The sequence below is a fragment of the Leptopilina boulardi genome, unplaced genomic scaffold (assembly GCF_019393585.1).
Source record: "Leptopilina boulardi isolate dan_hultmark-lab unplaced genomic scaffold, ZJU_Lbou_2.1 LbouV2_172, whole genome shotgun sequence".
Lineage (NCBI taxonomy): Eukaryota > Metazoa > Arthropoda > Insecta > Hymenoptera > Figitidae > Leptopilina > Leptopilina boulardi.
Window position 1 is genome coordinate 569223 of NW_026137721.1, and position 23021 is coordinate 592243.

Genomic DNA, 23021 nt, shown 5'->3' on the forward strand with positions numbered 1-23021 from the left:
TTTACATCGATTAATATGTGAAACCCATATACCTGTTTTTACCATATAGACCAGAGACGAAAACATCATGTTAATTGAAGTTTTATTTTTTGACAAAAATTTGTTGATTTCTTTTTTTTTTTTTTTTTTAATTTTTTAATATTTTAAAAACGCATATACAACGATCTTTCGAAACCATTTTACATTGTTAATTTATTTTTACATATTATAAAAAAAAGTATATTTTTTTCAATTGTTGGTGGATATTAAAAAAATGAAAATTAGTTCTTTACCTAGTTTCTAATTAAATATTTAGAAATATTATATTTAAAAAAAAAAGGAATGAATAAAATATTAAGGTAAAAATATAAAACTTTATTAAAATTTTTTATACAATTTTTTTTTTATTTTATTCACTTTTTATACAGTGCAAAAAAAATTTTTTAATTTAAAAGAAAAGTTAATAATAAAAAATGAAAATATAATGCCACTGGGCATGCAACCCGACGTACATGTATGTAACTTTGGTAGCTCTGTTCTTCTATACTTCACTGGTGAGAAAATTATAAAAATTGTTATTATAATTATTTATATAATATTTTTATTTTTTTTTTTTAATAATAATTTATAATATTTATAATAATTATTTATAATACTTGTAATTATAAAATTATAAATAATTATAATGATAAAAATTATAATTATCATTAAAATTAATATTGGCAACAAAAAATGTAAATTGCTATGCGTTTTTTAATGATGTTTGTGATTTATAATTCAATGTAAAAATTGTAATCGTGGAATTTCACAAAAAAAGGCAAAAGGTACATCACAAGAGACATCGTCGAGAGTTCCATCTTTCATAAAGACACCACAATTTTGTTTTCCCCCACCATTGTCAGGCTGTCCACCCCATTCATTGCTCCAGCGAGTGTAGCCGGACTTTGAAAGAGAATCCCCAAGAACATTCACCCACTCTCCCTCCTTATATAAATCGTGAATTCCCAAGAAAGCCACATTGTCGTAAGATGCATTCTTTATTGGTTCAGATTTGTTGAATAAGTCCATCAATACCTATCACAATGTAAATAAAATTCATTTTTTTTTCTTTTTTTTTATATATATAGATGATCGATCAATTTCCTCTGCAATTCAATTTTTCAAATTTTTTTATTAATATAAAAGTTCAGTGGCGCGCCACATTATTTATATTTCTACATTACCGACGACACATAAATTAGAAATTCACAATCAGAAAAATGTTTCTTTGATATAGGGTCAAAGAAATATTTTCTTTAATTTAAAGAAAATTGTTTTATTCTAAATAAAACTTTGTTCAAAAATTGAAAAAATATTTCTTTAAAACAAATAAATTTTCTTTAAATTAAAGAAATCTTTTCTTTGACTCTACGTATTAAATTAAAATAATATATGCATTTGCAATTGAAATATTTGAGTGGGGAAATATTTACAAATTTCACGTGTAATATTGAGTGGCGACGCCTGTATCTACTTTACCGACGTTAAATAGATTGAAAACTCGGTTTTAAAAAAATTAAACAATAAAATTATCTAAGTCGCCTTATTTTTTGGCCTAAATCTCAAAAGATTGAATAACCATTTCATGGAACTATTAAGAAAAGAAGTTCGAATTACAAAAAGATCCATTTCAAAATTCAATTTTTTTTTGATAATTCGAACTTTTAGAAATTCGATATTTTGGTAATTTGAACATTCGAAAAAATGAAGTTTAAAATTTCGAATTTCTAAAAACTCGATTTATTGTTTTTTTGAATATTTAAGAAATCGAATTTTTAAATTTTAATCTATTTGTAATTCGAACTCTATTAATAATTTGAATTTCTAAAAATTTGATCTTATGGAAATTTAATCTTTTGGTTATAAAGAATTTTTAACAATTTTATATTTTGATAATTCAATGTTTTGTTATATTTGAATTTTTAAAAATTCGATCTTTTGGTAATTTGAATATTTTAAAAGTCAAATTTTAAATAATTCGAATTTCTAAAAATTCAATCTATTGGTTATTTGAACTTTCAATAATTCGAATTTCGAAATTTTAATCTTTTTGAATTTCGAACTCTTAATAATTCGAAATTTTAAAAATTCAATTTTTTGGTAATTTTTATCTTTTGGTTATTCAAATTTTTAACAATTTTATATTTTTATAATTCAATTTTTTTTGTTATTTCTAACATTTAAAAAATCGATTTGGTAATTTGATATTTTGATAATTCGACTATTTTAAAATTCGACTTTTAAATAATTAAGAATTAATTAATTAATTTTTCTCTAATAAAAATTCGATCTTTTTATAATTCAAAGATTCAAGCTTTTGAAAATTCCAATGTTGAATAATTTAAAATTTTTTTAAATTTGATCTATTTTTGTTATTTGAACTTTTAATAATTCGATTTTTTTGAAAATTTTGAATTTTTAAAAATTTGATAAAATGGTTAATCGACTTTGTGAAATTCAATTTTGTGAGAATTAAGCCAACATAAGGCGAATCTATTATTTACCATTATTCTATTTTTTGTTTAATTACCCAAAAAATTGTATTTTTTTATTTAACTACATAATATTGTTTTGATAAAATATAAATTGCATAGAGGAAAAAAATTTTTTTATTATTATTCTTAATTTCTTTTTTTTTTTTTTTTTTGCTACTCACATCGGCTTCTCTTTTTGAATTGATAATAGCCAAATGTCCACCCTCGTCGTTGCACGTTTTCCTGGCTTCATTCCAGGTGGCGGCTCTTGAATGAAGTTTGTGAGCTCCAACACCTTCAGTTAAATGATAGTCATCTCTCAAACTTGTGCTTCTAAAGCCAAGATTACAAACACAGGGCATTCCATGAACAATAGTTGTATGCATATTTTGTAAATCGAAAAAAGAAGGCGGTCTCATTGAATCCATATTATTTGCACGTGGTGTACTGTGAAAACTTTCATTTTTTGTACTTATTGTCGGTGCAATTGTTGGACTTGATTCCGTTGTATTTCCATTTACAATCCAAATTTCAATGATCATACAAAGAAAAAATTTTAAAATCATTTTTTTTTTTCGTCCTTTTTACTTCACTTTTGTAAATATTTTTTTCCCGATATATAGAATTTTTTTTTTTTTTTTCAATTTTTGTGAAAAATTAAATATGAAAATTTTTGAGAGAAATTTTAAAAATGAGATCCTCGCCTTGTTAGAGTCTGAGAATTACTGACGGACCATCTGCTTTTTTGCAGTGAATAGATTTCCGTTTCTCATCGGTACCGAGTCAGAGAATTCGACCCTTGGGAACAATTCAAGAGTCAGAGGCCATGTTTTTTTTTTTTTTTTTTTTAGAATAAATGAATATGCGAGCCACATGGGATTTCAAGGCCTCCTCGCACTGTGTTCCTCTATTTCAAATTTTTCAAGAATTGCAGAAATCTTTTAATACTTTTTTTTTTTTAAAGTATCATTTATATTCCATTAAAGTCGATTTAAAATGAAATCTATACAAATTTTAAACGGAAATCGAATTCTAGAAAATAAAAAAATATTTATTTTCAGTAACTACATTTGTTTTTTTTTTTTTTAATATTTTTTTATTATATTTATGCATAAACTACAATTCATATAATAATAATAAATAAAAAAAATTTCTTGTAATTTTCATGTAAAAAAATAATTTTTTTCGATAAAAATGGAATTTTAATTTTCAAAATTAATTGTAACATATTTCAAAGTCTCTTTAAAAAAAAAAATAACTTTCATTTGTCATAAATTATTATAAAATACTAAAATTTTTTTTTTGTAATTCTAAATTAGCCTTAAGAACGGTATTAATTATTTTATTATTCTACTATTTTACTATTCTATTTTAATTTTTTAAGAGGGCAATTAATATGTAAAAATCCAAAGAGATGTACATGGAGAGAAATAATAAATAAATAAATACTAAAATTTTTTTTTATATTAAAATGGAATTTTTTAAAAATGCTAAAATTTTATCATGGATATAGAATAATTTTTTTTCGATATATGTATATAATTTCATTTCATTTATAAAGAGAATGAAATTGTCAGTTTTTAAACTGTGTAATATTTAAATAGACAAGAAATGTGAATGTAAATGTTGAAATAAAAAATAATGCAATTTCCTTACTTTTCTAATTTTCATTCATTTTATTTTTTTAAATTCTTATATCTTATTTTTTTAAAAGAAATCATATTATTCGAATAATAATCATAAACTATTTCAATTGCTTCTTTTTTATTATCTTTTATTTTTTCCACTTTTTCTCTCTCTCTCTCTCTCTGTGACATATTTACTTCATGTCCAATTAAACTTTGCTTTGTAAAAATAACTTGACTATGAAAAATATGAAAAAATAGCTGATAATAATCTTTCAATTGAAAGAAATTTTTTTCATTTCTTTTATTAAAAATCTTTCGAGATGAATTATATCTACTGGAACAATGATATTCAAATACATTTGGATTATAAAATTTTCATTTTTTAATGACAGTAATATGAAAATGGTTTTTATGAAAAATATAACCTAAATTAAGTTGAGAAATTTAATAATTGAAGATTTACAATAATTCAAAATAATAAACGAATTAAATTAATATTCAATTATAATTTTCTTTTAATTAAATCCAGAGGATATATTTTTCTTAGAGTCTATATAATATTTATGTGACCAAATAAATTTTATTTTGTTATAGATCAATATTTGTTGATTTTAAATAAAAATAAATTTTATTTGATTTAAAAAAAAAAAATTGTGCGTTAAATAAAATTTAATTTGTGCTAAATAAATTTTTTTTATTTTAAAACAAATAAACAATTATTAGACTATGAGACAAATTAATTTTGAAATTAAAAACAAAATTATTTACTTTTTTGATATTTAAATATTCTTTATAAAAATTAAATCTAAAAAAATATTGTGTTTCAAAAAAAATAACCAAATTATTTTTTAATAATATTGCTTTCAGTTTTTTTTATATTTCAGTGATTAATAATTAATTTTTGTAATTAATGAAATAATTTATTCTGCAAAATATATATATATATATATATATATATATATATATATGGTTTTCATATTATATAATTAAAAATATAATCAAAGTCACGAGAGTAAATTTAAATTTTACATTTCAATGACTTGAAATAATTAAATTTCAAGTTTGTTCGATCCTTTGATTAATTTATTGGAATTGTGCGTTTCACTTTGTCGTGGAAACAAGTATAACACACAAAAAAAAGAAAAAAAAAAGTCATTAAAATGTGGAAAAGCGAAAAACGCTCAGGTGTTACTATCAGTTGCAAAAGAGAAACTACATTATCCTTATTAAATTATCTCTGGAGGAGAAAGAGAGAAATCTAAAAAAAAAATACAAAACATTTATGCCCTCTTTGATTTTGGTATATGCGCGCGCGGGTCTAAAATCTCAATGGAATATATAAATGGTAATCGAAAGAACGATATTATTATTGTCCTCTTTTTATTTTTCATTCTCTTCACAAAAATACTATATATATACATATATTTAAAAAAAAACTGAATAAATCTTTCTACCTCTCGTGAGCACAATCGTACATATTTTTTTTCATATTCTGGAATAAATTTTTTTTTCTTTTACGCTCGTTAAATATTGAATTGTTATTTTTATTAATAAAAAATTATACAAAAAAAAATAACGAGCAATGAAAAAAATTCATTAAAAAAAAAAAAACAATATCCAAACAATTGTAAAAATAAATCTATTTTAAAAAAATGCATTAAACATTTCAATTAAAAATGTAAAAAAAAAATATTTACGAAAGGTAATATTTCGTTTTAAAAAATGTTTGTTTATTCCATTTTTAAACTAAAATTATAGGATTTTTGTTACAAATATAATAATCGCGAGGAGGAAAAAAAAGTGATTTTTTGTGATTCATATATGGACGAATATCTGTAACATTTGAGTTAAAATTTTTTGAAAATTTTATTTGCGAGCACACATTTGATAGTTATTGTACTGAATCTTTAATCAAAATAGATTTTTTTTTTATGTAAAACCATTTTTTAGTTGCCCTCCTCTTTAAAATATCAATTTTTTGAAACGGAAAAATATTTTAGGTTATCTAAGTTTGCAATGCAATATGCAAAATGTACAATTAAGTTAAAAACTTATTTTCTTTTAGGCGTTAAAATTATAATAAAATGAATTTAAACAAAACGATTTTTCAATAAAAATCATTATAATAAAATTAAAATAAAATTAATTTAAATTAAATTAATTTATCAGTTATAATAAAAATATCAATTTTATGTTGCAAACGTTTTGTTTTTATCCATTGATATAATTGAATTTGTCAATAAATATAATATTAGTAAAAAATTATTAAAAAATATTAAAAATTAAATAAAATAATAATAAAAAATGTATTACATACACAGTTTTTCTAAAAGTATCAAATTGAGACCAAAAATTGCATCAAATCTTTGCAACGTTTTGATGCACATAAGTTATAACAAAAAGAGATCGTTTTGTGTATCATTTTTAGAAATGATACACGAAACGGTCTCATTTTTTGATGGAAAAAATTTAATCAATTTATATCAATCATGGCCGAATTGAATCGACTCAAAATTAAACGAATTTTTTTCAGATATTTTGGTAATAGTACAATTGCGGAGACCATTTCACTATTTAATTTGAAAATGAAAATAACAGAAAATCAAAGACAATGTGCAATTCGATAATTAAAAAGTGACAGCTTATAAACATAACCTAAAATGCATGAGAAAAAATTTGTCCATAAAATCAATATAGCCGAGCTTTTTAGAAGGTAGATGGCAGTTTTGCTTTTTATAAAAACGATTCAGAAAAAATTTAAAGAAAGAAAATAGATGAGTGCTGCCATCTACCTTCTAAAAAGCTCGGCTATATTGATTTTATCGACAAATTTTTTCTCATGCATTTTAGGTTATGTTTATAAGCTGTCACTTTTTAATTATCGATTTGCTCATTGTCTTTGATTTTCTGTTATTTTCATTTTCAAATTAAATAGTGAAATGGTCTCCGCAATTGTACTATTACCAAAATATCTGAAAAAAATTCGTTTAATTTTGAGTCGATTCAATTCGGCCATGATTGATATAAATTGATTAAATTTTTTGCATCAAAAAATGAGACCGTTTCGTGTATCATTTCTAAAAATGATACACAAAACGATCTCTTTTTGATATAACTTATGTGCATCAAAACGTTGCAATAGAAAAAGATACAACCAAGTTTACTGTGCAGCGACTTTATTACTTTATTACATTACCCAATCTAAAGTCCGTTTAAGGGTACGGTCACACTATCTCATGCATGCACTGTGCATGCAAGCAGAAACATTTGGCCGGTCACACTTCAACGAAATCTAGTGAATGTTTAGTAACTTTCTAGTAATTTTCCAAAAATTTCGATTGTAACTAGAAAGTTGAAGTGTGACCGGCCTAATGTTTCTGCATGCATGCACAGTGCATGCATGAGATAGTGTGACCGTACCCTTAAACGGACTTTAGATTCGGTTTCAGCGACCCCGAAAACATAAATTAGTCATGGTCTGATCAAAAGCTCAGAACATCAAATTTTTTTGTGTGCCAGTGTTATTTTATGGTTATAATGTCACTAAAATAAATTTGACGCGCTCTGAAATTAAAAATATGTACATAAGAAACTAAAAATTATAGGTTATGTTTGGATAATTGGGAATAATGTAGAGAATCTTTCAATGAAAAAAATGTGTCATTTATAAAAAATTTAATAAAAATTACAATTGTTTACTAATTTTTAAGAAAAAACGTTAAAATTTATGACAAATTTTAACTCAAAATATAATTTTTTTCGAAAATTGTACAAATTGATCTTTCGAATTTGAGTGTAATCAATTTTAAATGTATTTTTAGGTTCTGTTAAAAACTACTTTTTAGTTCGAGGTTATATTAATAAAATTAAGGGAACTTTAAATGACATTTTTGTCTAAAGCAAATAAATTCGATGTTTATAGATAACACAAAGACATGAAAATGCCTTCTTTTTGAAGAATCGCCCATATACGCATATATATTTGTTCGGTATAGTTCAAGACCAGTTGAAGGAAACTGTAATCGTTGGATGTAAACGCCTTACGGATTCCAAAGGAGTTTCAGACGTTTTGGAGTAATTTTAGGTTAGTCCTCGTTGTTATCCCCTTCCGGTTCCGGCAGAAAGACTACTAACCTGCTGGCAAGTCTCTCTCCCTCCCTCATCCCTTTGGCTTTGATGTCCTAAAGTCAACTTTGTTGACTCAGCAGTTGAATTATTGTAATTAATTTCCCCCTCTCTCTTCCTTTCCTACTAATGTGTTATATACCCATATATATGTATAGTGCTTCAACTGCACTTCAAACTTTATATATATATATATATATATATATATATATAGGAAGACATGGCACTCAACTTCCTAAATGCAACATACACCCATAACAACTAAAGAGAGGTCGCAAAAGGATTATACCGGGAATTTAATTTAAGATTAGATCCGCGTCCTTGACTATTAAATTACACTGGAAATTTAAGCATTTATCAAAATGTATAGTCCGTTATAATATTATATATATATTTGCGTGTTATATATATAATAATTCAAAGTTTGTAAGTTTTATTTTAATATATGGAAAATATCAGTCACTTTCATATTATTTGTTCACAGAAATAGATAATAGTATTTATTTTAATGACGCACAATAATGACAATATGTTGGATTTAAACATAAGGGTTAGTTTACAATGGGCGCCATGTAAATTTTCACTGGAATTCAAGTAGAACGTCCGAAATATGCCATATCTTGATATTTTTGACACCTGCCCAACTATGCTTTTCACTATTCTCCTTCCCCGCCGTGTATCGAAAAAAAAGCTACCATTCCTTGTAAAGTGTCATAATTCGGATGTTTCACTGATTATTTTGCATGAAGTAGTATAAAGGCGCTTGTACACATCACAATTTCTGAGTATATTCGGAATTTGTCAGAAATTTCACTAACTTTAATTGGTTTATTGCTCATAGAAAATTTCGAAATTTTCCAATCTTTTGGAAATTCCTTATGAGCGGTAAATCGGTGTAGTTAGAAGTTTTCAAAATATGGCTGCGCCTAGTGACAGCTGTTCTCATATTGTAAACAGTGTAAAGTGATATATGTACGATTCCAGGTGAGATTTTGATTTTTTCGAAGTAGGTTAACCGATTGCAATGAAACTTTAAAATTTTGTTATATATAGTAAGACTAATCTTTAACGTAAATTGCAGCTTAAAATATTTGTTAGTTTACGAGATTTGCAATATTAATAAAAAAATTTAAACTGCTATATCTTCCGTTCTAATAATCGGATTGAGGTCTACTTTTTTTTTTTAAATATCAAGGAAAATGAGAGGAATAAATCTCTTTCAAAACAATTTTTTATAATTTTACAACTAAAAAAATTATTAAATAATAATTGAATAAATTTCACGCGACAATTTAAAATTCAATCACTTAAACGCTAAAATGATCTAACCGCTGTGTTTTCTTTAATGTTCCAAAGTAATCCAATTGTAAATGCAAGTTTAACTTATTTAATTTTAATAATTTACGAGTACAAACAATTGCTGCTAGTTGACGTGAAGATGACATTGCAAATTTAAAATAAAACATAAATTTTTTGAAAATATATATATTTGAAAATTGGTAAGTTTTTGCTTATTTATATACGAATATATAATTTAGATTTTTAAAATATTTGTTTTCAATTATGTTTCATAATGAAATAATAAAAGAATTGCAATAATTTGTTGTAAGTTATATAAAAATTAAATAATTTTTTTTCTTTGCAGTCGTAATTAATATTATTTCAAATGAAATTTCTTAATTTTTTTTAATTTTTAGGTTATATTTACATGTAAACAAACAAAATATAATGACAAGTTCAGCAAGTATTTTGTTAACATTCAAATACATACAAAATAATTTGTATCAAGTAAAGTTGCCTGTGTTAATGCTGATTTATTATTATTTATAATTACACAAAATTAACTCACATCAAACACATTTAAGGCCAGGTCCAAGTGAGGCAGCGCCATCTACATTGAAACTAAAATTTTGGAAAATTTTCAACAGCCTTTTCTTAAAAACAAGAAGATAAAATGCTTTTTCCTTTATGGATAATTGATTATTGGCAAGATATACACCAGCTAAAACTTTTTTTGAGTTAAAATAATAAAAAAAATTTCATGTCAATAAATTAAATATGAGCACTTTTTTCACAAAAACTGTAACAGTACTTTCTCAGAAATTACAATCAAAAATGCAATTTCCATTTGGAAAATTAATAAACGCTAAAAAATACACGACCTTAGATTTACCAATCACGAAAATAACAAAAAAAAATTTTATTAAATATTTAACATATTGATACTGCTTTACTGATTGTGACAGCCCTTTGGTAGATTATGTATTTCAGGTGGTTAGCAACAGCGCCAATCTCCTCCTTTCGGCAAAACTGCGAAACGTCTGTTGACATATATAACCTGCCAAACGGCTAACACAATAAGTAAAATATGTTATGTTAAAATACTTTTTTTTGTTATTTTCGTGATTGGTAAATCTTAGGTCGTGTATTTTTTAGCGTTTATTAATTTTCCAAATGGAAATTGCATTTTTGATTGTAATTTCTGAGAAAGTACTGTTACAGTTTTTGTGAAAAAAGTGCTCATATTTAATTTATTGACATGAAATTTTTTTTATTATTTTAACTCAAAAAAAGTTTTAGCTGGTATATATCTTGCCAATAATCAATTATCCATAAAGGAAAAAGCATTTTACCATCTTGTTGTCAAGAAAAGGCTGTTGAAAATTTTCCAAAATTTTAGTATCAATTTTAATGGCGCTGCCTCACTTGGACCTGGCCTTAAAAAAAACGCCAACTGACAGTTATACACAAACACTTATATAACAATGTACTACGTGACCTGTAATTCCTCGCTTTTCCGCTAGGGTTGATAGTATCGGGGGTATATGTAAATGCTTTTATTAAATCTGGAAAGGCTGCGGGAAAGAATTTTCAAAAACAGCCTATAGAGTGAGTGCTCCTTATATACTACTTCATGGATTTATTGTCACAAAAATTTGACATAATTCTTAACCTAAAAAATATTTCGTGTATCGTGTATTGTATATACAAATAAAATAATGTTGGTGAATCACAGATTGAAAAAAAATGTATTGAATTAAACTTAAAATATGTTTTTAGGTTATGTTGCATTTATATAATAATTAAAATGAGTGACGGGTATTAAATATATGTATAGTATCTGTATATATATATATATATATATAGTATTCGCAAAATTCACGAAGAGGAATGAAAACACGTATCAAAAGGTTGAAAAGCAATTTCCTGTTGGAGTCCAATAGGGCGCGTTTTCGTTTCCTTTAGTCGTTTTAGGCCGATGACTTAGGACGATTGCGTGACAAGGAAATAGCTTGGCAGTGATCAATCCGAGAAATCATTCCTCAAGAATAATGTCATTGAGTATATAGTTTGCTAGCTTTCTTGTTAATAGCTTTTCCCTCATTCGAAGTAACAACTTCATGAGATTACAACCATTTTCCCCTTTTAACTAAATTTAATAGGTTAATCAATATTTTACTTTAAATAACTAATGTTATTAGATATTAAATTAATTTTATTAATCCTGTAATGAGAATAATTCTATAATAAATATTATCGCAAAAAAATTTATTTCGAATATTTCAGAATCGAACTAATTGTAAAACAAATTTTCAAAATTAAAAAAAAAAAATTCTTAAAGTTCCATTTTTATAATTTTTTGAAGTTTGATTCAAATTTAAAATTTTGTCACAGTTTATAGTTAATCAATATAGCCGAGCTTTTTAGAAGGTAGATGGCAGTTTTGCTTTTTATAAAAACGATTCAGAAAAAATTTAAAGAAAGAAAATAGATAAGTGCTGCCATCTACCTTCTAAAAAGCTCGGCTATATTGATTTTATCGACAAATTTTTTCTCATGCATTTTAGGTTATGTTTATAAGCTGTCACTTTTTAATTATGGAATTGCACATTGTCTTTGATTTTCTGTTATTTTCATTTTCAAATTAAATAGTGAAATGGTCTCCGCAATTGTACTATTACCAAAATATTTGAAAAAAATTCGTTTAATTTTGAGTCGATTCAATTCGGCCACGATTGATATAAATTGATTAAATTTTTTGCATCAAAAAATGAGACCGTTTCGTGTATCATTTCTAAAAATGATACACAAAACGATCTCTTTTTGATATAACTTATGTGCATCAAAACGTTGCAATAGAAAAAAATACAACCAAGTTTACTGTGTACTGGCTCAATATCTGCTCAGTACTGGTTTGTCAGTACTGGGAGGGTGGTACTGCACCAGTACTGATACAATGAAAATACCAGTACTTGTTCAGTACAGACTGCCCAGCCTCGGCAGCCAATACTGTACCAGTAGTGCGCCAGTAGTTAAATCTGGTATAATACTGAAATTTTTGATTGGGTCGTATTTTGAAAAAAGTAGGAAAAAGTCGTATAATCCGAGGCCTGATTTTATTATTATTATACACATTTATTTTTTTAATTATTATTATTTTTGTTGTTGTTGTTGTTAACACTAAAAACGAAAACAAAAATGATAGAGGGCGAAATCAATTGACCATGATTGGTAGGTGTGCTTTGAACGAGAGAATTAAGGTAGGATCTATATAAATTTCTGGTATAAAATCTGCCGGTTCAGCGAAATCCCTTAATCCAGAAGTGAAAGGGAGTTTGGGAATATATATATGTAGGTGGGGATCTGAAATGATCAAAGCTTTGCGAGGGCATAACCGAACCAATTAAGCGAACACAGATTCGTAACCGGAGGCAACTCGAGCGAAATGACTGACGGGTTCTTCCCCGCGACGATACGTGTCAAAGCAGTTTAAGCTCTTGCGGCTTCTGAAGTGACAAATTTAATATCAACTTGTTAATTTGTCGTCTGATTGCGGTCAAAAACTTTTATATTTCTTTTAATCACTATAATCTGTGCCATTATATTTTATGTTCAAAATTACAAGTTCCCTTTTCAACACATAAATACACTTAAAAAAAAAAAAAAAAATTCGATTCAAATAATCGGTTACTTGACTATTATCAAATAAATTATTTACTTGAACCAAATAATTTTTATTTGTACCAATAATTTTTGTATTTATAACAAATAATAATATTTTATTGACTCAAATAAAAATTATTTGGTTTGAAATAAATATTTATTTGATAATAATCAAGTAATCGATTATTTGAATCAAATAAATTTTTTTTTCTTGACACTTTCGATTTGGCTAAAAAAATTTTGAGACGCCTAAAATTAATTTGTTAGAATTTTTATTTAATAGAATTTTAGAAATTTCTTTGAGACAAATTTTTATTATGCCAGAATTTACAGTAATTTGTTAAAATTTTTATTTGTTCGAATTTTGATTTAAATGAATTTTCAGTTAAATAAAAATTATCTAATATGGTGAAAAACTGATTATATGCAAATTTTGTCAAATAATAATTGGAATTTATTATAAAACTTTTTTTTAATAACTATTTTATGAAAAAAAAAATATATATAACAAAAAAAGAATATTAATTTTCAAAATTTACTTTCATAGTATTAAAATCTATTATTCTAACATACATAAATATTTTACATAATTATATGAATAACAGTGAAACATTGTACAAAATTTCAGTTTAATAATTTAATATAGAAATTGTTTATTAATTTTGGAATAAATTTTTTAAATGCGTCATTACATCCAACTCCCGTCTTTATAATTATATACTTTTAATTAGTAATTTCTATGAATACGAATAAATACATTTTTGGTTTTTAATTTTTTATATATTTGAAATTTTAATGTTAAACACTCATTTACACACATCATATACACATGTAAAGTATTTATAAGAAAATTTTTCTCAATGCAAAAAAATAGACGCATACTCATTTTTCAGAATGACGACTACTTATTTTATCAAAAAAAAAAAAAAAAAAAAAAAAATGAATAATTCGATGCAAGTAAATAATTGTCATTCGAATACAAATTATTAATCTTTTTAATTATCAGATAAAGTATATGTATTTTCTTCAAATAATTGGTTACTTAGCTATTTATCATACAAATATTTATTTCGTCCAAATAATTTTTATCTAAATCAAATAAACTGTATTCGATCAATAATTTTTGTTTTTAAAATAAAAACCTTTTAATTGACTCAAATAATTATTTAATACAAATAAATATTTATTTAATAAGAGTTAAATGACATATTATTTGAATTAAGTAACTTTTTTTTAATATTGAATTTCGAGGATCTATTTTAGTTTTATTTTTATTTTCAAATTCAGTTTAATGGAAGTAATGAAAATAGTTTTTTTTATACGATGTAGAAAATATTTTGTATTAAAAAAATGATTTGATTTGCAGTTTTATATAATTTATATATATAATTAAATAACAATTAACAAAAGTGGGACTAGAATCGTGATAAGACTAATCTTCATTATAGATTCAGAGGAGTTACATTTATCATCATCGCACTCCTTACACGTATCTTTATTTGACTCGTTACATTTTGATTCCTTTTCTAGTGAACATCCTTTTTCTAAAACTTTCTTACTGTCTTCTGAAATAATAAAAAATGAACGTTATAAAATATTTTTTCGTAAATATATATATATATATAATAGAAAATCATTTTCATTTTATATAAATAAAAAAAATTGAAATGAATTAAAATATGACTCATAACCTCCGAAGAATTTCATCTTACAATAATTAGTGACAATATTATTTTTAGTGTTAAAAAAAAATATTTTAGAAGCTCAATTTCATTGAATAAAATATCAATTGAAATTATTTATAATTTGTTAAAAAACGATACAAAATTTTTTTTTTTATCATTGTACAGAACTATAATACCTATATCTAAAATAAGATAACACAATATCAATCTCGTAGTTTTAAAAAAGATATTATTGAAACAATTTATAAAATTCTATTTAGTATACGCCGAATTTAGTATCAATTTTTTTTATCAATAAATTTTAATCTATTTTAACGAATCAGTTATATAGGCGAGATAATATTACACAAATTCGACACAAATAAAAGTCAATTAATTTTAATTTATTGGAATTTAATTATTTTGTCGGAAAAAATTTTTTTCATGAGTGATTTTTTAGAAACTTGTTGGTTTTCACCATAAAAACCAAATTTTTGGCTATTGTCACTATGATTTTCGTAATCAGCACATGAAAATACATAAAAGTACGTAGTATAAAAAAAAAACCAAAAATATTTTTAAAAAATTCAAAATTCAAAATTTTTTGAAAAATTACGAAAATATTGTAAAAATTGTTTGCTCATTATCGGGCTAGGCTTAAAAGTTTCGTAAAAAGTAGTTATTTGAAAAATTTTTGAAAAAAATCGATCATTACGTCAAATGAGAAAAATGACTTTTTATCATTAAAACTCAAAAATTTGATAGTAATATCGGTTTAAAAAAATTTTCGATTTTTTTTTGAAAAGTACGTTTAAAAACACACGTTTTGAAAAAAAAAGACTTTTAAAATTGATGCATTTTTAAGGAAGTTATGAGCATTCAAAAATTAAAAGTCATGAATATTCTCCAATTTTCAAAATTCCATAACTCGAAAACGGCTTGCTAAAAAAATTTGAAAAAATTCATGGAAGCTAGTCTCAATTAGTGCTAAAAGAAAAAAAAATCGGATATGCCCTTTTTTTAAAAAACATTTTTATTGATGTCGTGACCGCATAAATATTTTTGAGGACATTTATATTTTAAAAATTATTATTATTATATGAGGCAAAATTTCTAAAGTGTATCGCAATTCAAAAAAAAAAAATTCTTATATCGGCTGCAATTTGTATAACATTTAGTACTATGCATGAGTACTTTACCCTCAAATTATTGTTATTTTTTATGAAAAACTGTAGAAAGTAAAGAGGATTAAAATTTTAGTCAAATAGTGAATTTTTTGAAAAATTATACCTATTTGAATAAAATTATGAAAAAAATTTTGATCAATATGTTTTCGAAAGGTTTTTTCCTACATCTTGCGAATGGTGCAAAAAGTTTTTTAAAAAATTCAAAATTTATCTCTTTTTTTAAAATCAAAAATATAAAAAAAAAAAATTTTTTTTAAGAGGATCCTTTTTGTTTCTCTTTTTTTTACCTCTTGAAATGTATACTTTTAATAAACAAATTAAACAAAAAACGACATTTTGTTTAATTTGTTTATTAAAAGTATAAATTTTAAAACGATGCTGAAGTCTACAATAACGTTTATGATTAACGATTAGAAAACAAATTATTTTTTAAAACAGCAAATTTTAAAATGTTTTATCTAAAAAAATGTTTTTTATCATTTTTTTATCAATCAACATTGGCAGAAGTATTTTTGAGCCAAAAATTCATGGAATTTTTCATTCCAAATAATATTTCTTTAAAAATCGTTAATCATAAATATTGTGAACTTGAGCATCGCCATTTTAAGCTTCATTTTAAGATGTAAAAAATTGTCCTTTTTTTAAAAAAATTCAACAATATTTTTTTTTTTTAAAAAAGGGGTGAATTTGGAATTTTTTAATCCTCTGCCGTTTCGAGTGACGATTATCGACAGAAGGGACATATATATATAGAGAGAGAGTGACTAATCACATTATTCAATTACTTAAACCTTTGATTGTGTGAAAAAAATTCAAACCTAGTGGAAGTGTCAGTAAAGTAATTAGTAAATATAAAAATTATTTCAAGTGAATTAAAAAAAATTATTAAGTTTTTTCGAGTTTTAAACGATTATTTTACTAGAAAACAACTGGGAAACCATGTAATATTTAACCTAAACAAATTTATTGAGTTCTTATATAGTAACTTGAGTAAAGGAAATGAAAAAGTGTAACCTAACCTTCAAATATTGAAAGTTTCGATGTCAAAAATTTTTAAGATACAGATGTGGATTTTATAATATGTATATTAAAATTTGATCCTCAAACTTTAGGACATACCGAAATGCTATTTTTCATTAGATTATAATAATTGAGGGGCTGGATACAATAACAACCAGTACGCTCGACAGGTCGCTCTGAAGCCAATCAACACGTCAAAAAAGTGAAAAAATTGAAACTCAAAATTCTGATTTTTTAAAAGCATTACTTTATAGATGATAAAAACATGCATCTTTTTTCCCTCAGAAATTACTTCTAAATCCAATATTTTTTGATAATAAAAGCAAAAAACACAAAAAAAATTTTCTCCAATTTAATAAAATTTTAAAATATAAACGATTATTTCTTTCACAAATAGTAATAAATTTGTTTACAACTTGGTATACATACTAAATTAGGTCTAATAAAGCCATTAAAACATTAAAAAAAAGGCAAAAATTAAATATTTTACATAATATTACTAATAATGTTAATATGTCTTGATTAATTTTTTTAAAAACTATAACAGGAATTGATTTGAAATTTTGCAGAAAACTTCCTGAAATAGTAATGAATAAATATTTTAAGAGAAGATGTAGAAAATAAATTCTGAGAGAAAAAAGATGCGTTTTTTAATCTTCTATGAAGAAGTGCTTTTGAAATATCCGAATTTTGACTTTCAATTTTTTCACCTTTATGTCGTGTTGACTGACTTTAGAGTGAGCGGCCGAGCGTACTGTTTGTTATTGTTTCAGGCCCCTCAATTAAAAATATAATTATATTATTATAAGTGCTTTTTTACCTTTATCGAAAATTGTGTAACAAGTAAAACCATCCTTTGCCCGAGATAATGATCGAACAAAACGATTTTGACGACTTAAAACTGTCAATGGAGAGGCAACTTTGTTTAACAACGATTTGACTGGTCCAGCAGTAGCAGGTACCGGAGTAGCAGGTGCCTGAGTAGCAGGGGCCGGAGTACCAGGTGCCTGAGTAGCAGGTGCCGGAGTAGCAGGGGCCGGAGTAGTAGGTGCCGGAGTAGCAGGTGCCGGAGTAGTAAGTGCCGGAGTAGTAAGTGCCGGAGTAGTAAGTGCCGGAGTAGTAGGTGCCGGAGTAGCAGGTGCCGGAGTAGTAAGTGCCGGAGTAGTAAGTGCCGGAGTAGTAAGTTCCGGAGTAGTAGGTGCCGGAGTAGTAGGTGCCGGAGTAGTAAGTGCCGGAGTAGTAAGTGCCGGAGTAGTAAGTGCCGGAGTAGTAGGTGCCGCAGTAGTAGGTGCCGGAGTAGCAGGTGCCGGAGTAGTAAGTGCCGGAGTAGTAAGTGCCGGAGTAGTAAGTGCCGGAGTAGTAGGTGCCGGAGTAGTAGGTGCCGGAGTAGCAGGTGCCGGAGTAGCAGGTGCCGGAGTAGCAGGTGCCGGAGTAGCAGGTGCCGGAGTAGCAGGTGCCGGAGTAGCAGGTGCCGGAGTAGCAGGTGCCGGAGTAGTAGGTGCCGGAGTAGCAGGTGCCGGAGTAGCAGGTGCCGGAGTAGCAGGTGCCGGAGTAGCAGGTGCCGGAGTAGCAGGTGCCGGAGTAGCAGGTGCCGGAGTAGCAGGTGCCGGAGTAGCAGGTGCCGGAGTAGCAGGTGCCGGAGTAGCAGGTGCCGGTGTAGCAGGTGCCGGTGTAGCAGGTGCCGGTGTAGCAGGTGCCGGTGTAGCAGGTGCCGGTGTAGCAGGTGCCGGTGTAGCAGGTGCCGGTGTAGCAGGTGCCGGTGTAGCAGGTGCCGGTGTAGCAGGTGCCGGTGTAGCAGGTGCCGGTGTAGCAGGTGCCGGTGTAGCAGGTGCCGGAGTAGCAGGTGCCGGAGTAGCAGGTGCCGGAGTAGCAGGTGCCGGAGTAGCAGGTGCCGGAGTAGCAGGTGCCGGAGTAGCAGGTGCCGGAGTAGCAGGTGCCGGAGTAGTAGGGGCCGGAGTAGTAGGGGCCGGAGTAGTAGGTGCCGGAGTAGTAGGTGCCGGAGTAGTAGGTGCCGGAGTAGAAGGTGCGGTAGTGGTTATTGAAGGAACTAAACAAACTTCATCTCTCTCAACACATTTTCCATTACTATCGATTATACAGACTTTACATGTTAAACAGTAACCTGCAACAAAATAAATTTTTTTTGTTCTTCTATTTCCAAAATGATTTTTTACAAAGTGCACATGTTTTAAAATCTATACAAAGTAAACATAATTTTTTATATAAAAAAAAAATTATTTTTAAGAGAAGATATTTAGGTACTGAAAATGTCATATATGGCTCATTTCATTTAAATTGTCATATTCGTGTCCCTTGCCAAAATTATTGGATATAACCTTAGTTAAAATTAATTTGTTTATATAGTAAAAAGCAATAATTTTCAATAATTTTTCTACTTGGGTGAAAATTTTCCAACTGGGCCACCTAAAACTGACTTTTCAATTTTAAAATATTTTTTTTCATAATCTATTGTAGGAAGCCGAATTAAAAACATTCCTGAAATGCGTTTTTAAAAAAATTAAGTTTTTAATTATTTATTAACAGTAGAATATTTTGTTACCTTTCCACTAAATTTGCAATTTCTCTGTTGCTTGTTAATGAAATTTAATAAAATTTGGTGAGCACATAGAAAAATTATGTCTCTTTGAAATGCAATAGAAATTTCAATTAATCTTTATTGTTTATGCAAAAAAAATTATTTATTTAATAAACAAATGAATATTTAAACTATTTCTCATATGTTTAGGAAAAAATTTCAAAAACGACATAAATCTACACTTTCTCAACTTTAATTTAAAAAAAAAAAATCTTAGTACCTTTAAAAAATGAGTAAATGACGCGAATTTGAAAAGCAACGTGCAAGCGCTTGAACAGTTACCACTGCCGCGCGCGGCGCTCTACTACGCGTCGAAGCCTATTCTCTGTTATCGAATTATTGACTAGAATTCTTGAATATCAAAATTTTTCTTTATTTTATTATTCAACAATCATATAACTTTTCATTACAACTGGTTGCTGAGAATTTTTTCAAAAAACGAATATTCATTGAATTATTTTGCAAGTAACAGAATTAGTATCACTAGAGAAAGTTTTACAATCCAATGTAAAATTTTCTCTAGTGATACTAATTTATACTAATACTAATTTGGCTAAGTAAAAACTTGTTTTAGCGAAAATTTAATTAAATAAGAATTTGGTTAAATAAAAATTAGGCTTTAATAAAAATTCTATTAAAAATAAATTCGGTTATATAAAAATTCGGTTAAATAAAAATTCTGCTGTTAAAAAATTTGGTTCTATATTTATAAGAAAAAATTTAATTTTATGAATTTGTTATTTCATCGAAAAGATTTTAATTGGGACGCTCAATGTGTACTAAGTTTGAATTTTCGAAAATTAATTAAACGTATAAACAAATTTTTCAATAGCAGAATTTTTATTTAACCGAATTTTTTTTAATAGAATTGTTATTAAAGCCTAATTTTTATTTAATTAAATTTTCGCTAAACAAAAATTTTTATTTAGCTAAATTATTATTACTATAAATTATATTAGTATAAATTAGTATAATTCGATAACAGAGAATAGGCTTCGATGCGTAGTAGCGCGCCGCGCGCGGCAGTGGTAACTGTTCCAGCGCTTGCACGTCGCTTTTCAAATTTGCGTAATTTACTCATTTTTTAAAGGTATGTACTAAGATTTTTTTTTAAATTAAAGTTGAGAAAGTGTAAATTTATGTCGTTTTTGAAATTTTTTCCTAAACATATGATAAATAGTTTAAATATTCATTTGTTCATTAAATAAACATTTTTTTTGCATAAACAATAAAGATTAATTGAAATTTCTATTGCATTTCAAAGAGACATAATTTTTCTATATTATTATTTCTATATTAAAAAAATAAATTTTTTTAAAAACGCATTTTAGGAATGTTTTTAATTCGGCTTCCTGCAATGGATTAGGAAAAAAAATATTATAAATTTGAAAAGCCAGTTTTAGGTGGCCCAGTTGGGAAATTTTCACCCACTTACAAGGACATAAAAGTTATTTTCATAATATTGGCAGAACAAAAAGCAGGCAAAATGTCATAAGTGTAATGCGTCCCCGGAAACATTTTCAATGTTCAAATGAATGAAATGTCGAAAATATAGTGTTTAAACGAGATTAAAAAAATGTTTCGTGAAGTATTAGTTCTATATTTAAGGAAAATCAAGTGTTGGTAATTAAACTTTATTTTATACAATTTCCAGAAAATGACGTGTCCCTCACTTTTGTATTTTTACGTTTTGCCGGCAGAATTTCCTACTTTTACCTGCTATTTAAATTACCTTTATGAGCAAAAAAATTTCTTTACCATCGCATAAGCAGCAGAACGCAACAACGAAGTGTGTGAAAGAAACTAAAACGATATAAGTATAAATCTGTTCGTTTGTCATGGGGGCAGAAAAAGCCGAAACACTTTCGTAATTGAATATTTCTGTCAACAGTGTAACGCCTTGAAAATGGTTAGAAAATATTTTGAATTTTATATCGGTATGGAATTTTTAATGTATTTTTGGATTCTCTTTCGAATGAGACCAACCCCGTCGATATAAGTATAACCGTTTTCATTTTATAAGCGAAAAACGAGTAAAATGTCAACAATGTAATGGTCATAAGTGTAATGCAAATTTATATGGCTTCAGTAAACGTAATAAATCACAGAGGCCTACAAAATAAAACTTTTTTCTTTTATCTTATTTATATCAGAAAAATGGTTTCTATTGTATTTTTGGGCGCTGAACATGATCCCGGATCTTAAAATTGCCTAGCATGTCAGGATTTTGAAAAAAGTGGGGATAAAAACCCCCCAAGAAACATGTTTTTATGGTTGTTTAATATGATTTTTCTCTTTAACCTGACGTGGTAAAAACTTCAAAAAAGTTTTAAATTATAGCATAAATCGTGTACTATACATATGACCCATACACGCAACCCTCCCCTCTAATTTTTTCCATAAAATGGAGTTATTACCCACCCCCAAAAATTTTTTATTTTAATTCTTTCGGCGAAATGAATAGATGTTTATTTGTTTAATGTTCATAATGTTTAAGGACATAAATTTTGCATTTTGCCTATATAATTTTTAACACCTTCGCAATCCAGTTAAAAATCACTTATAGGCCTAATAAGGTTCCAAACAGAGCTTCCAAAAAAAATTTGATTTCATCGTATTTAAGATTTTTGGGTTCATCTGTCATCAAATTCGAATTCAGCGACCCCAAAAACTTCAGTATATTTATCACCGCAGTCAAATCAAATTATATTTAGTATTATTATTTTATCAAAAATTAACAGAAAATTTTTTTTATAAGATATGACGATTTCTGCCAAAAAAAAAACCGTCTGCCATAAGAAATATATGACTTTAATTTTGTGACCACTATTTATTTTATTAATTTAACATGTTAAACTATGTATAAAAAAATGAGTTTCAACCTTAAAATCAAAATTTTCCAACTCAACTTTTCTGGAAGCTGAATATAACAATTTAAATAATGAGCCATACAAGTACTTTCAAGTTTTTTTTTTTTTTTTGACTTTCACTTAAGAATTTACATATTAAAGAAATAATAATTTTTCCAAATACAGAAAAAAATTAAAGGAAAAAAAAACATACCTTGATTAAATAGTGTGAATAATAAAATGCCAAAAAGTAATTTTTGTTTTAACGTCATGTTGTTGAATAAAAAAAAAACACTTATGAATATTGAAATTAATCAAATGTAAATTAAATTTTTTTTAATAAAATTTAACTGAACAAAAACATAAGAGAAAAAAAATTTATTTATTTTTTTTGAAAATGTAAAATTTTTGCAATAGCTGCCGGAAATTTGAGAGTGCTCACACTAGCACCTCTGATAATGAACTAATCAGTTCTTCAAGTCTTATCCACATGCACCAGTGTTAAGTAATGTGTTT

At 26.5% G+C, this 23021-nt stretch overlaps 2 protein-coding genes across 2 annotated transcripts; both read right to left on the bottom strand.

The window, feature by feature from the left end:
• Positions 1-339: 339 nt before the first annotated feature.
• LOC127277651 (hemolymph lipopolysaccharide-binding protein-like) lies at positions 340-3241 on the bottom strand. Its single transcript, XM_051298951.1, has 2 exons — positions 2675-3241; positions 340-1053 (listed from the first exon to the last, which is right to left on the bottom strand). The coding sequence occupies exons 1-2, from the start codon at positions 3056-3058 to the stop codon at positions 757-759; spliced, it is 681 nt and encodes a 226-aa protein (XP_051154908.1). The 5' UTR covers positions 3059-3241; the 3' UTR covers positions 340-756.
• Positions 3242-14428: 11187 nt separating this feature from the next.
• LOC127277653 (uncharacterized) lies at positions 14429-22997 on the bottom strand. The gene is made up of 3 exons (XM_051298954.1): positions 22720-22997; positions 17881-19182; positions 14429-14754 (listed from the first exon to the last, which is right to left on the bottom strand). Exons 1-3 carry the CDS (start codon positions 22775-22777, stop codon positions 14579-14581), a joined length of 1536 nt encoding a protein of 511 aa, XP_051154911.1. The 5' UTR covers positions 22778-22997; the 3' UTR covers positions 14429-14578.
• Positions 22998-23021: the final 24 nt, after the last annotated feature.

What these genes read in the sequence shown, in the direction of transcription:
- LOC127277651 (XM_051298951.1), bottom strand. Translation starts at nt 3,058, where the DNA reads ATGATTTTAAAATTTTTTCTTTGTATGATCATTGAAATTTGGATTGTA. An exon ending in ATTCAAAAAGAGAAGCCGAT is followed by an intron (nt 1,054 to 2,674) that starts GTGAGTAGCAAA and finishes ACATTGTGATAG; the next exon opens with GTATTGATGGACTTATTCAA.
- LOC127277653 (XM_051298954.1), bottom strand. Translation starts at nt 22,777, where the DNA reads ATGACGTTAAAACAAAAATTACTTTTTGGCATTTTATTATTCACACTA. An exon ending in ATTCACACTATTTAATCAAG is followed by an intron (nt 19,183 to 22,719) that starts GTATGTTTTTTT and finishes ATTTTGTTGCAG; the next exon opens with GTTACTGTTTAACATGTAAA. An exon ending in TTACACAATTTTCGATAAAG is followed by an intron (nt 14,755 to 17,880) that starts GTAAAAAAGCAC and finishes TTATTATTTCAG; the next exon opens with AAGACAGTAAGAAAGTTTTA.